This window comes from Eimeria tenella, genomic scaffold, assembly GCF_000499545.2.
Source record: "Eimeria tenella Houghton genomic scaffold, Eth_scaff64, whole genome shotgun sequence".
Classification (NCBI taxonomy): Eukaryota; Apicomplexa; class Conoidasida; order Eucoccidiorida; family Eimeriidae; genus Eimeria; species Eimeria tenella.
In genome coordinates this window covers 197,450-212,220 of record NW_013543430.1, presented here as the reverse complement: position 1 = coordinate 212,220, position 14,771 = coordinate 197,450, and the positions used below count along the sequence as shown (strand labels likewise).

At 54.3% G+C, this 14,771-nt stretch overlaps 2 protein-coding genes across 2 annotated transcripts; one reads left to right on the top strand and one right to left on the bottom strand.

The window, feature by feature from the left end:
- Positions 1-685: 685 nt before the first annotated feature.
- Positions 686-8,386, bottom strand: ETH_00033450 (copper-transporting ATPase, putative; the record flags this gene model as incomplete). Its single annotated transcript, XM_013377871.1, has 11 exons — positions 686-905; positions 1,015-1,239; positions 1,798-1,939; positions 2,438-2,650; positions 3,030-3,099; positions 4,131-4,447; positions 4,877-5,017; positions 5,401-5,603; positions 5,823-6,202; positions 6,405-7,232; positions 7,448-8,386. The coding sequence occupies 11 exons, from the start codon at positions 8,384-8,386 to the stop codon at positions 686-688; spliced, it is 3,678 nt and encodes a 1,225-aa protein (XP_013233325.1).
- Positions 8,387-9,888: 1,502 nt separating this feature from the next.
- On the top strand, positions 9,889-11,849 carry ETH_00033445 (uncharacterized protein; the record flags this gene model as incomplete). Its single annotated transcript, XM_013377870.1, has 7 exons — positions 9,889-10,022; positions 10,192-10,237; positions 10,457-10,537; positions 10,815-10,998; positions 11,208-11,281; positions 11,460-11,550; positions 11,797-11,849. 7 exons carry the CDS (start codon positions 9,889-9,891, stop codon positions 11,847-11,849), a joined length of 663 nt encoding a protein of 220 aa, XP_013233324.1.
- Positions 11,850-14,771: the final 2,922 nt, after the last annotated feature.

The following is a 14,771-nucleotide window of genomic DNA, read 5'->3' as shown; positions in this document are numbered from 1 at the left end:
ATTTTTATAATTCTGCAGCACTATTTAAAGCCAACAGCAAGAGAAGTTTCGCGCAATCCCAGGTGACCCCAAACCCTAAACCCTAAACCCTAAACCCTAAACCCTTGGCAATGAAGAGCGCCATAGCCCTTACAGCTAGACTCCGGAGTCTCTACATTATGCGTGCGTATGAGAAATGCTGCGTGGACAGGCACGCTGCTGTTGCTGCTGCTGCTGCTGCTTTCGCTGCAGGGCAAGAAGCGCTAGGCTGCGAGTTGCAGAGAAAGTCTTGCTTCCTTGACTGCAGCAGCGGTAGCAGCGGCAGCAGCAGCACCAGCAGCAGCAGCAGCTGCCGCTTATTCCGTAAGAGCGCTAGCAGCAAGGAGCAACACAGCAGCAGCAGCAGCAGCAGCAAAAGCAGCAGCAGCAATAGGCAAGTGTTCCCTTGTGCCAAGTTTGAAGGATGAGCGGCAAAGCCGCGCAAAAAAAACATACAGAAGCAGCAGCAGCTCCTGCTGCTGCTTCTGCTGCTTCTGCTGCTGCTGCTGCTGCAGCATCGGCTGCAGCAGCAGCTCCCGCTGGTCCAGCAGCAGCGGCTCCCTCCGCCCTGGCGGGCGCAGCACCCCTCGCTGCTGCAGCAAGTGCGTTTCCCGCCGCTGCAGCAGGAGCGCCTATTGCTGCTGCTGCTGCTGCTGCTGCTGCTGCTTTAGGCGGGGCTGTCTTCTAAAAGAGGCTCAGTTAAATGGGCCCCAGCAGCAAGTCTTTCTGCTGCTTCCAGCCGCCGCGTTCTTGGGCTGCGGGGCCCCCGCAGCAAAACGCGCACGTGGCGCCGCAGCAGCTCCAGCGAAGAAACATCTGCTGCAGCAAGCTGCTGCTGCTGCTGCTGCTGCTCCCCGCCCACGGGGAACGTCTTTGGCCGAAAGTACCTGCGCACCCAAACCCCAAACCCTAAACCCTAAACCCTGCGCGCCTCCGCCCGCTCGCGCCGCAGCAGAAAGAACCCCAAACCCAAAACCCTAAACCCTAAACCCTCACCTGAGCAAGGAAGCAGTGTGTATGACGAGGAGGGAGCTGAGGGCCATGAGTGCAGCAGCAACAGGAGGAGACAAAACGAGCTGCCGCGAGGGCAGCAGCAGCAGCAGCAAACCTGCTGCTGCTGGCAGCCCCAGAAAGTTGAAGCAGCAAGCCCACACCAAACAGGCCCTTATGGTGTTTTGCAGTGCAGCAGCAAGTTCCAAAAAGCACACTATGCTCCGCAAGCTGCAGCAGCAGCAGCAGCAACAGCAGCAGCAGCAGCAGCAACAGCTAGTTAGCTGCCCGGTTACCCACCGCCTGATTAGCTAGCTAGCTAGCTGGCTAGCCACATCGTTATCTGGCTACGCACCATGCAGTTAGCTAGCTAGCTAGCTAGCCACGTGACAGGCTAGCTAGCTACACAACCAATTAGCTAGCTACCCAGCTAGCTAGCTAGCTACCCAACTATCTAGCTAGCTACCCAGCTAGCTGGCTACCCAGAAAGCTATCTGGCTAGCTACCCAGCTAGTTGGATGGCTAGTCGCCCAGCTAGCTAGCTAAACAGCCAGCTAGCTGGCTAGCTAGCCAGCTAGCTATATGCCCAGCTAGCTAGCTAGCTAGCTAGATAGCTAGCTATATGCCAAGCTAGCTAGCTAGCTAGATAGCTAGCTAGCTAGCTGTATGCTCAGCTAGCTAGCTAGCTAGATAGCTAGCTAGCTAGCTAGCTGGCTCCCCATCACCCAGCTAGCTAGCTAGCTAGCTAGCTAGCCAGCTAGCTACGCAGCTAGCTCTGTGTGCACGGACTCCTGGTTGGCGACGACGACGGAAGCTGCTGCTGCTGCTGCTGCTGCTGCTGCCGAAGCTCCGAAAGAAAAGGAAATGTCACTTGCTGCTAAAGCTGGCGCGTCATTTAGCCCATCGCCAATCATGCCCACAGAAGGAACTCCTGAAGATTGCAAAAGTCATTTTAGAATTTCGAAAAGTTCATTTTTTTTAATTTAAAAACCTTTTTGAATATTAATTTGCACGTTTGGCCTTTTTGCAGTTCTTTTGAGGGGTTATTTGGCTATTTAATTCTCCATTTTTATTTTTATTTTTATTTTTTTTATTTTCAAGCTTTGGCCTTCCTCAGTCGTGCACAGAGATGGGCTTTCTGAAAGTACTAAAATTAAAAACATTTTAATTCCAGTTTTTTATTTAATTCGGTATTGGAAGATTATTTGGCCACTTATTTGCTGCTGCTGCTGCTGCTGCTGGTATTACTGCTACTGCTGCTACTGCTGCCGCAATTTCTACTTCTACTGCTCCCGCTGCTGCTGATGATGGAGCTGCTGTTTCTGATGCCAATTCTGCTGCAGCAGCTGATGCTTCTGCAGCTGATGCTGCTGCAGCTGCAGCAGCAGCAGCAGCTGCTGCTGCTGCTGCTGCTGCTGGAAAGGCTTACCCGTCTGCTGGCGCCTGAGGTTGAGGACAACTGCTGCTTTTTGTTTGGGCAAAACTTCGGCGAGGACGTTTTGCTGCTGAATGCCAACAGCAGCAGCAGCAGCAGCAGCAGCAGAGTCGCCAGTGCACAGCCATACTTCAATCCCCCGCTGCTGCAGCGCAGCAACAACAGCAGGAGCTTCCTGCTGCAGCCCGTCGGCCAGGGCCACGCAGCCTGCAGCAAAAGTGAAAATAAAAAAGTAAAAAAAAGTAAAAAGGAAGAAATAAATAAAATATATAAAATAAATGAAAGAATTAAAAAAAAGAAACAGAAAAGGAGTTTGGGAGGGACAGAGAAGACAACCGGTAGCAGCAGCAGCAGCAAAGGGGGAAAAGAAATCACGGCAGTAACAGCAGCAGCAGCAGCAGCAGCAGCACCAGCAGAAATGAGAAGAGAAAACCAAAGAGACACATAAAAAGAGATAGAAGTATAGCCAGCCATAATAAAACCCTAAACCCTAAACCCTACACTCTAAACCCTTATCCCTAACCCCTAAACCATACCCCGTATCCCCTAAACCCTAAACCCTAAACTCTAAACCCTAAACCCTCACCTAAGATTAGCCCTGCTGCCTGCAGCACGACTACAGTGCTGCCTTCTTTTTGCCTTTCTTCGGCCCACGCCTGCATGCAGCAGCGCAGCAGCATTTGAACAAGACAAAGTTTAAAAAGAGCAGCAGCAGCAGCAGCAGGTGCTGCTGCTGCTGCTGCAGCAGAGAAAAGAAATAAAAGAGAAAAGGAAACAAAATAGAAAGCTTATGAGAAAAAGAAAGAAACAAACAAAAAGGGAAATGATGGAATAAAAAAGAAGCAACAGATGACACAAAAGGACAAAAACAAACAGACAATTCGGAACAAACAGCAGCATCATCAGCAGCTGCTGCTGCTGCTGCAGCTGCTGCTGTGTCTGCATCTGCAGCAACGAGGCCTCCCTGGCCCTTATAGGGCCAAAATTAAGAAGCAAGGAAGTGGCCAAAGAGCTGAAGGCTTCTGTTTGGATTTCTCTTGTGTTTCAACTAGTTCAATTTAAAATTGAATTCTTTTTAAATTCAATTTCTCGTTTTGCTGCTGCTGCTGCTGCTGCTGCTGCTGCTCACCTGCAAGCTGCCGCTTAGCACAGAAAGGCCCTCAACTCTTTCCCGCACACAGCCGCAATTGGGGCCCCCAACTTTGCAGCAGCAGCTGGAGCAGCAGCAGAGGGCGCTGCTGCACCCATTCTGCTGCTGCTGCTCCTGCTGCAGTGGGGAAGCAGCAGCAGAAGCAGCAGCAGCAGCAGCACAAACCATCACCTCCACGGAGTCGATGCTGCAGCGAAGCCCCCGCCCAGGCAGGCTCGTGAACGAATCGGGGGCCCGCAGCGCAGGAACTCCTGCAGCAGCAGCAGCAGCAACAGGAAGTCAGCAGCAGCAGCAAATCAGTAGCAGCAGGCGTTCAACTTGGCTGGTTGGACCACACTGCATAAGCAGCAGCAGCAGCTGCTGCTGCTGCAGCTTGGCTGCTCCGCCGCGTGCACACTTTGCAGCTTTCCGTAAACAGAAAAGAGTCAGCAACAGCTAGAGGAAAAGCAGCAGCAGCAGCAGCAGCAGTAGCAGCAGCAGCAGCAGCAGCAGCTTGCCTTCAAGTTGCGCTGCAGCTTTAAAAAGGGCTTTCCCCACTGGGTGTTCGCTGTTCATTTCCGCGACTCCCAGAAGCCACCAGAAGAGGCCAGTCAGTTGCTGCTGTTGCTGCTGCTGCTCCTCTTGCTGCTGCTGCTCTTGTTCCTGCTGCTGCTGCGACTCATCTGAGTTTGGGTCAAAGGTACCTGATATCCAGTCGATTGGAAGCGGCTCGGATTTGTTTTCAACTGTGGACTCTTGCTGCTGCTGCTGCTGCTGCTGCTGCTGCTGCAGGCGGTGCAGCAAATGTTGCACAGGCTCGGGCAGCTGCTGCACTGTCTCTACCGCTATTGCTGCTCGGACAACCTCAAATGTCCCTAAAAAGAGAAAGCACAAACACAGAGTCTTCCGTTGTTGCTGCTGTTGCTTCTGCTGCTCTTGCTGCTGCAGCTGCTGCTCCTGTTCCTGCTGCAGCGTCTAGTGGAAAGTGGCTCCGTGCAGCAGCAGCGACAGCCCCATCAGCAGCGTTCGCAGCAGCAGCAGCTCAGCCAGGAACCCAGCAGCAGCATCCGCAGCAACAGCAGCAGCTCAAGCAGAAACCCCAGCAGCAGCATCAGCAGCTCAGGCAGCAACCCCAGCAGCAGCAGCCTCAGCAGCAGCAGCAGCGGCAGCAGCAGCATCCTCAGCGGCAGCAGCAGCACCCTCAGAAGCAGCAGCCTCAGCAGTAGCAGCATCCTGAGCAGCAGCAGCATCCTCAGCAGCAGCAGCAGCAGCAGCAGCAGCAACAGCAGCAGCAGCAGCAGCACCTGTGGTGATGGTTCCAGTTTTATCGAAAATGAATTGTTTCAAATTAACAGCAGCAGCATAAGCTGCGCTGCTCTTCACCAAAAGGCCAAAACGCGAAGCCACGCCGTTCGCCACCGCCTGCGCTGTGGGGGCTGCGAGGCCTGCAGCAGCAGCAGCAGCAGCAGCAGCAGCAGCAGCAGCAGCAGCAGCACAAACAGCAGCACTCGAGGTAAATTTCGAACACCAGTGAGCTCCCCCGAAGTTGGACTTCCACAAAAGAGACAAACGAAAACAAAGATGCAAAAAAGAAACCCCTGGGGGGCCCCACAGGGGCCCCTCGGGGGCCCCACAGTACCCAGGGGCCCCTGTGGGGCCCCACAAGTCCATTAAGGGGGCCCCCCAAACAGCCGCGTGGGGCCCCAGGGAGGCCCCTTTGGGGCCCCTCCGGGGCCCTTTCAGGGCTCCCTAGGGCCCCCTGGGGGCCCCCCGGGGGCCCCCAGGGGGCCCCCGGGGGGCCCCCAAGGGGGGTTGTTGAGGGTCTTACTGAGGGCACAGGGGCAGGCGACGGAAAGGACTGCAACGGCGAACTGTAGAGACAGTAGGAGTTTGGAAGTTGTGGGGTTTTGGAGAAAAACCTTTTTGGGGATCGGGAGGAGTGGGATCGGGGAGACGATCCCAGCTAGCAGCAAAAAGGCCCACACGCAGAACGTTGCTGCAGCCAGCAGCAGCACCAGCGGCACGAACCACCTGCGCCCAGCAGCAGCGCAAACCCTAAACCCTAAACCCTAAACCCTCGGGCTTCGCCGGCAACGCAGCAGCGGCGGGATAGTCCAGGGGCCGGAAAGCGGCAGCAGCAGAGCAGCAGCAGCAGCAGCAGCTGCAGCGGAGTGACCGTCAGCTGCAAGCGGAACCTAAGCAGCAGCAGCAGCAGTAGCAGCAGCAGCTGCAGCAGTTGCATCATCTCACGCTGTTACTTTGTCTAGCAGCTGCGGCTGCTGCGGTTTGCTGCTGCCGGAGAGAGTCACTAGCTGCTGCACTTGGCCCAAGGCGGAGCTGCTGCCAAGTTCCTGCACCTGCAGCAGCAAAGCAGTGCCTGCTTCAGCAGCAGCAGCAGCAGAAGCTGCTGCAGCGGATGCTGCTGCTGCTGTAGGCCCTGCAGCGCCGTCCAGTCGCCGGCTCCTCGTGGAACTGCTGCTGCTGCTGCTGCTGCTGCCTGCTGCTGCTGCTGCTGCTGCACCTGCTGCTGCTGCAACAACAAAAGAACCCCCCAAGACTGTCTCCCCCGGGCCCTTCGCTACAGCGTGGCTCTCCCCCGTCAGCAGGGACTCATTTACAGACACAGTATCCTGCAGCAGCAGCAGCAGCAGCAGCAGCAGTACATCTTCAAGCAGTGTCTGCAGCAGCAGCAGCAGCAGCAGCAAGTGCTGTGACGCAGACGCAGTGCAGCTGAAACCACGCAAAGAAGCAGCACCACCCCCAGCGCCCTCAAACTTCCACCAGCAGCAGCAGCAGCAGCAGCAGCAGCAGCAGCAGCAGCAGCAGCAGCACCTTGTTTAGCTGCAGGCCATCTGCGGGAACTGCAGCTCCCAAGGGGACTCTAATAACATCTCCAATCTGCAGCAGCTCAATGGGGACAGAGACAGGGGGGAGAGAAGCAACAGCAGCAACTTGCTGCTGCGACAGCTGCTGCACTGCAGCAGCAGCGTAAGCTCCCTTATAAGCAGCAGCAAGTTCTGCTGCAGGGGCAATCAGGGAGGAGGCGTTTGCTGCTTCTGCTGCTGCTGCTGTTGCTGCGATTGCCGGAGACCCGAAATGGCCCTTTCTTTCTGCTGCAGCATCCCCAGCAGCAGCAGGGGCCGCGTCTTCACCGGCACCCCCAGCAGCAGCAGCAGCAGCAGCAGCAGCAGCAGCAGCAGCAGCAGCGTTTGCCAAGAGAATGGCAGTGGAAGGCTGGCTTGCTGTCAGCCTCTCAACAGCAGCAAAAGCTCTTCTCTTTGATCTCATCTCCAGCATTTCTCCCAGCAGCAGCACAGCAACAAGAACAGCAGCAGTATCGAAAAACGTGGGCGGGTCCACAAAGCTGCTGCTGCTGCTGCTGCTGCTTTCGCCGCCGCCGCTGCTGCTGCTGCCGCTGCTGCTGCTGCTGCTGCTGCTGCTGAGGGTGAGGAAGACTGTCATGATGGAGACAAAAAGAGAATAAAGAAAAGATATATTTGTTGCCAAAGACATCAAAACATACATATCTGCTGATCCCCGCCGTGCTGCAGCCACGGCCTTGCGGTGTACGTACACCCCAGCGCCGTACACCGCAACGCCCGACAGCAGACACACCAGCAGCAGCAAATAAGAAAGGCCCGGCAAAAACGACTCCTTTTGCTGCAGCAGCAGCAGCACAGCAGCAGCAGCAGCAGCAGCAAGTCAAAGGGAGATTCAAGATTCGAAGCAAAAGAAGACAAAAGCAGCAGCAAAGGCATCAAGCGAAAGAAAACAGCTGCAGCAGCAAAGAGAGTTAATACAAGGGAGATAGCAGCAGCAGCAAAGAGTCAGCAGTAGCAGCAGCAGCAGCAGAAGCAAGAAAGTTTGCTGCTCACAAGAGGCCCCAAGTAGCGGCTGGGCAGCAGCATCGTCAGCAAGGCCACGAGGGCCGCGGGAACAGCAGCAGCAGCAACGCGGCGCTTCTGCTGCTGCAGCTCTGCTGCTGCCGCTGCTGCTGCGCCGAAGACCAGCTCCCCCCGGGGAGACCACTGGACCTTCCAGTTGCTGCTGCGGCACAGCAGCAGCAGTTGCCGGGCCCCCAGCTTCCTGTTCTCATATGTTATTCTTACACAGAGCCCCTGGGGTTTCCCGCGTCTGCACAGCCCCCCGAAGAACCCCCCTGCTGCTGCTGGTGCTGCTGCTGCTGGTGCTTCTGCTGCTGCGTCTGCTGCAACAGCAACAGATTCCACACCCGGGACCGACAGCAAAAAGGACTTAAACTTCTCACCCCACAGAGCAGCAGCATTTGGGGCCCCCGCAGATGGGGGCCCCTGTGGGGCCCCACAGGAGAGGCTGCTTGCTGCATAGTCTGCTGCCCGTGTTGCTGCTGCTGCTGCTGCTGCTGCTGCTACTGCTTCTCCCGCGGTTGCTGCTGCTGCTGCTCGCAGGTCTAGCTGCGCAGCCCCGAAGCACCCCATGTCCGTCGGGCAAAGATGAAGGACTGATGTTGGTTCTGCTGCTGCTGCAGCAGCAGCTGCTGCTGCTGCTGCGTCTGCTGCACCTCTCTGCAGCAGCTGCTGCTGCGAGGGCAGCAGGCGGTCCGACAGCAGCAAAACTTTGTAGCCGAGCCCACTCAGCTGCTGCTGCAGCTCATCAGCTCTTATGGTGGAGGCGTCCCTTCCACCCCGTGCTGCTGCTGCTGCTGCTGCCGCTGCTGCTGCTGCTCGGTACTCAACAGTTACCTTCTCCAGCAGCAAAGACACGCTTGCTGCAACCACTCCCTCCAGCTGCAGCAGGTGCTGCTCTATTGCCCGCACGCAGGAGGCGCAGCGCATCCCTGCAGCAGCAGCAGCAACGGCAGCAGCAGCAGCAGCAGGTCTGCAACAGCAGCAGCAGCAGGTCTGCAGCAGCACCGGCAGAGTGGCTGGAAGCAGCTGCTGCACAGCAGAGGCTGTATAAAGAGAGGCCCCGGGCAAGTACTTGCTGACCCTAAACCCTAAACCCTAAACCCTAGCTCACCAGTAACTTGCTGCGGAAGTCCGTGGTTGTGCTGCTGCTGCTGCTGCTGCTGCTGCTGCTGTTGCTGCTGCTGCTGCTGCCTAGCTGCTGCCTGAACCTCGGAGCCTAAGGGAACTCCGTGAAGTGTGGGGCCAGCAAGCGAGCCAAACCCTAAGCCCTAAACCCTAAACCCTAAACCCTAAACCCTAAACCCTAGGGGCAGTGGCGCTCACGACTTTCGCACAATTCGTGAGTCAGCACACTGGGTGGCTGCCGACGAGCCAACATAAACCCTAAACCCTAAACCCTAAACCCTAAACCCTTCAATGCACTTTGCTGCTAAGAATTCAATAAGGGCGTTATTTTTCATATTGGGCTCTTTTCAATGAGTTAATGAGCAGAAGGAGAGAAGAATGGGGGGCCCTGGATCCAAATCCTGCTACTGCTGCTGCTGCTGCCGCTGCTGCTGCTGCTACTGCTGGTGCTGCTGTTCTTGCCTTGACTTCTTTGCCTGCAGTGAGCAGCAGGCTTCTTGAAATAAGCCATTTATTTTCAGAGGCTCATCAGGCGGGCTCATAGCCCAAACCCTAACCCTAAACCCTAAACCCTAAACCCTAAACCCTAGATTCCGCGGCAGCGAGCAGCAAACCCTTGAGGCTACACCCTCCACACAAATCCCTAGAAGGCAGCAACGCTTACAGCTTTTGAGCAAAGCGTGTCATTACTGGTGCGCTGCTGCTGCTGCTGCTGCTGTTGCTGCTGCTGCTGCTGCTGCAGCAATGTGAGGGGCCCCACAGAGCGGCCCCCCCAGCAGCACAAGAATTTGCACCGCAGCAAATTGCGACTTGTTATAAACCCTCAACCCCAGACCCTAAACCCTAAACCCTAGCCTTGCGCCCGTGCTGTCGAAGGCTTAGACACCCTGAGCTCACTTCTTGTGACTTAGGGTTTAGGGTTTAGGGTTTAGGGTTTAGGGTTAACATGGCCGTGGGGAGTACCGCAGTGTTGCGAGTCGGTTTTGCCTGCTGACCCGCAGCAACAGCAGCAGCAGCAACAACAGCAACAGCAGCAGCAACCGCAGCAGCAGCAACAGCAGCAGCAGCAACAGCAGCAGCAGCAACAGCGGCGGCAGCTACAACAGCAGCGGCAGAAACAGTAACACCAGTAGCAGCAGCAGTAACGTTTCGAATAGCCCATCCAGCCTTTTCTGCTGCTGCTGCTGCAGCAGCTCCAGCTGCTCTTGCTGCTGCTGCTGCTGCTATTGAGCACAAACATGGTTGCGCCTGTGGCTGCCTTCTCCCGTTCGCCTCCCCTCCAAATCCTAAACCCTAAACCCTAAATGGGGGTTTCTGGGGCTGCAGGGCTAGAGGCCCAGCTGCGCGTGCTGCTGCGGCGGCTGCTGACTTATGAGAAGCAGCAGCAAACAGCAGATGAAATAATTCAAAGTCTTACCGCCTCCATTGGGGACAGAAGGTGACCCTGCTGCTGCTGCTGTGCTGCTGCTGCTGTGCTGCTGCTGCTGCTATACTGCCGCTGCTGCTGTGCTGCTGCTGATGTACTGCTGTGGCTGTGCTGCTGCAGCAAGTGCTGCTGCTGCAGCAAGTGCTGCTGCTGCTGCGTACGGAGTGTCTGTACACCTCAGGTACTTGGAGGGAGACCACCTGAGGACGCTGCTTCTTGACCCGCAGGTAAGCAGCAGCAGCAGCAGCAGCAGCAGCAACAGCAACAGCGGAAGGAAGAGTAGCGGCAGCTCCTTGCGGTTGGCCAAGAGGTGCTCTCTTCTGCTGCAGCTCCCCAAGCAGCGAATTCAGCACCTGCTGCTGCTGCTGCTGCTGCAGCTCATACTGCAGGGTTGCGCTGCGGCTGTGACTGCTGTGCTGCTGCTGCTGCTGCTGCTGCTGCTACAGTTGCAGGCGCGCTGCTTGGCCTCTTACAACTCGCGGCTGCTGCAGCAGCAGGCTCGCCTGGAGTGTCTGCATAGTGACCTGGTGCGTTAATCCCGAAGCAGCTGCAGCTATAGCAGCAGCAGCAGCAGCAGCAGCAGCAGTATGGACTACAGAGCACTGGCAGCACAAGCAGCAACAGCTTCAGCAGGAGTAGCAGCACGCTAACGACAGCAGCAGCAGCTGCTGCTGCACTAGCACAACATCAAAAGCGATACCAGCATCAGAAATAACAGTACTCTCACAACCGCAACACTAGCAGCAGCAGCAGCAGCAACAGCAACAGCAGCAGGTTTGCCAGTGTGTCTGCTGCTGGGCTCAGGAAGAAACAGTTGCTGAGATGCAGAAGGCGACGCAGGCGTGTAGAGAAGCAGCAGCAGCAGCAGCAGGTAGTGCTGGTACTGCTGCTGCTGCTCCCGTAGCTGCTGGTTCTCAACCTGCAGCAGCAGCAGCAGCAGCAGCAGCAGCAGCAGACCCTAATGAAGCGGCTATGATGGCTGACATAGGTGAGTGTAACTATTACCGGAAGCTTCTTCTGTTTTTCAAGGAGCAGCAGCAACAGCAGCAGCAGAAGCAGCAGCAGCAACAGAACCAGCAGCAGCAGCGCCGCATGAAGTGTTTGCTCGCTGCCGCTGCTGCTGCCGGTACTGCAGCTTCTGCTGCCTGTGCTGCCAATTTGTTCCTGCTGCTGCTGCTTCTGCTGCTACTGTTGCAGCCGGTTTGATGGAGCCTATTGCTGCTGCTTTTGCCCGCCAAGTGGCACTGCAGCAGCGCCTGCTGACCATGATGGTTCGTCTAAACCCTAAACCCTAAACCCTAAACCCTAGACTTTACTTGCAGCTACCGCATGAGGTCTTTTGGCTGTGGCGAGGCACGCCGCGTTGGTGCAGCTGCTGCTGCTACTCGTGCTGCTGATGCTGCTTTCGTGCTGCTGTTGCTAATGCTGCTGCTGCTGCTGCTGCTGCAGCACGACATTCAGTGTACAGACAGCCAAGAACTGCAGCGGCTGCTGCTGCTGTTCCACGTGAGGCCCTGCGAGTACCCTCTGCGCAAAGCGGGTTCGTGCGCTGCTGCTGCTGCTGTTGTTGCTGTTGCTGCTGCTGCTGTTGCTGCTGCTGCTGCTCTTGCTGCCGCTTTTGCTCATGCTCCTGCCATTGCTCGTGCTGTTGCTGCTGCTGCTGCATTTGCTGCTGCTGTTGCAGCCGCTGCTACATTTGCTGCTGCTGTTGCTGCTGCTGCTGTTGCTGCTGCTGCTGCTGCTGCTGCTGACGGCGCGGCCGTGCTGCTTGCGTGTGTGCCCGTAGGGTGTATAGACGCTGCTGTGGCAGCTCTGCGGCAGCTGCTGCGCATGCAATGAAACATTTGCTTCCATTTTATTTATTTATTTCATTATTTTTTATTCTTTTTATTTTATTTCATTTTATTTTATTGTTTTAATTCATTTTATCTCCTTTTAATTCACATTAGCTTCTTCCCCGCCTCTGCAGCTCTCTCCAATTTCTATTAAGCGCCCTCTGCTGCAGTGTGGGGCCCCACAGCGTGTGGGGCCCCACATCCCAGATAGAGACTTGTGGGCTTTTTCAGGGCCCCATAGGGGCCCCCAAAGGGCCTCAAAGAGAACTTAAAAGGGCCCCAAGAGGGCCTAAAAGAGGCCCCAAAGGGGCCCCAAGGGAGACCAAAGGGGGCCCCAAAAGGGCCCCAAGGGGGCCCCACGGGGGCACCACAGGGAGGCCTTCAGGGGCCCCACAGGGCGTTTCATAGGATCCCCATAGGGGCCCCTAGAGGGGCCCCACAGGGGACCCTGAGGGGCCCCTGAGGGGCCCCTTAAGGCCTAGAGGGGCCCCACAGGGGGCCCTGGAAAGGGTTTGTCTGTGGGGCCCTACAGGGATTTGGTGGTGGCTGCCGGTGCAACGGTTTTGCTGCATTTGCTGCTACTGCAGTTGCCGACGCTGCACTTGCTGCTGCTGCATTTACTGCGAATGACTGGCTGCCGCAGCTGCAGCAGCTGCAGCAGCTGCTGCAACTGCTGCTGCTGCAGCTGCTGCAGCAGAGCAAATTGGTTTTGCTTCCTCCTCTGTACTCTGAACAAACCCTAAGCGCTAAACCCTAAATGGTGTTGAGAACACAATTGCGTCTTTTTTCTTTTTTTTTTTTTTTTTTCATTTTGTTTATTCATTTATCCCTTTTGTCCCACTTTCTCACTTTTCTTTGCCTTTTATTTTGTCTCTTTATTATTTTATCTTTTTCTCTTTTTGTTTGAAGCCCAGGGCTGGGTGGGGATGGATGACTTTAGGGTTTAGGGTTTAGGGTTTAGGGTTTTCGGGTTTAGAGTGCGTAGTTAAAAGAAATTCGCATAAATGACAAACAGAAAGAAATTCATTAAATGAAAAAGTTGGAACTTTTAGTTTAAAGTTTTCTGGAAAAATTTGGCGCTCTGAGTTTTGCTGCTGCTGCTGCTGAGGTGTACGTACACCTGAGGCCCCACAGCTCATCGCTGGCATATTCGAAAAACATTTTTTTGGAAAATTTGAATTAAATGAATTAAATTCATTTCTAATTCATTGCATGCAACGCGCCTTCACTTTAAATGCATTTACTTCTTTTTTCTTTTTGTTTTTCATTTTTCTCAGCAAAAGTCTGCAGTGTACATACACCTGAACGCTTTGCATGCGTTTTTAAAAGATTTATTTCGTCGCCAAAAACGAACTGTATTACTTTTAATATTATTTTGTAGTAAACACTTTTCTTTTGTTTTATATTAAGTACTTTTAACATTACTTTTGTCATTAGTGCTTCCATTATTATTATTATTATTGTTATTATTATTATCATTGTTATTATTACTAAGTTATTATCGTTGTTAATTTTCGGTTATTATTATTATTATTGTTATTATTATTTTATATTAAACTCTTCTTATTCTTGTTCAGTGAGCAATGAATGACAATAACATTTAAATGCATTTATTAATAATAACAATATTACTATTTATTATTATTACACTGGCTTGCTGAGTATTAGAATTTTTAATATTTAAAAAAATAAATATTTAAATACTTTCTTTAATGCTAATAAAAGGCAAAGTACTATTATTTATTAAAAACTATTTATTCTTATTTCAAAAATTCAGAAAACTGGCCGAAAGAAATTTCGGAGTTGGAAATGAAAGTTAACTAGAATTGGGGTGTACGTACAGCTGAATTCCGGTGTACGTACACCTCAGTTGAGGCGCTGAAGAAATTTAAATGAAAGGGAAAGTGAAATGAAACATTGAGGTGTACGTACACCTCAGTTGCGTTGATAAAGGGGTTTAATTGGAGAAAGAAAAGGGGAAAATTGAGGTGTATGTACACCTCAGTTCTGTCGCTGCGGTGTACGTACACCTCAGCTGCTGAGGTGTACGTACACCGCAGCAGCTAAGGACGCCGAGACCGAGTGTCTCCAATCGCAAGAACAGCAAACTTCAATTCTTCTCCTCTGGGCTTCACAAACTGCTCCTTTATAGCCTCAATAGCAGCCTGCAGCAGCAGCAGCAACAGCAGCAGCGGCAGCAGCAACAACAGCAGCAGCAACAGCAGCAGCAGCAGCAGCAACAGCAGCAGCAGCAGCAGGCGTGGCTGACAGAGCGTTTCTGGCCCACGCACAGCCACTGCAAGCCGCCGCAGGCGGCCCGTAGGGAATAGGGTTTAGGGTTTGGGGTTTAGGGTTTAGGGTTTAGGGTTTGGGGTTCGTGCCTGGGCAAAGGACTGCCCCGGGGCAATTTGAGCGCGCAGCAAGGGTTTGGGTTTGCGGCCATCGAGCTCAGCAACAAAACCCTTAAAAGGCAGCAAACAAGTAAAGTGCATGTTTGTGTCTGCTGCTGCTGCTGCTGCTGTTGCTCCCTGCTGCTGCTGCAGCAAGTGCAGCCGCGCCAAACCCTCGTGGCTCTCCAGCACCTGCCCCCGCCCCGCAGCGTCTAACGGCCACGTGTCCTCTGCGCGCAAACCCTAAACCCTAAACCCTAAATCCTAAACCCTAAACCCTAAGCCACCAATCCTAAACCCTAAACCCTAACCCCTACGGCTGGTCTTTTGGGTGGGATGGCTGACGGAAAGATGAAGTGCGCTTCAAAGCTAAACCCTAAACCCTCAGCAGCAACCCCAAACCCTAAACCCTAAACCCTAAACCCCAAACCCTAAACCCTATTCCCTACGGGCCGCCTGCGGCGGCTTGCAGTGGCTGTGCGTGGGCCAGAAACGCTCTGTCAGCCACGCCTGCTGCTGCTGCTGCTGTTGCTGCT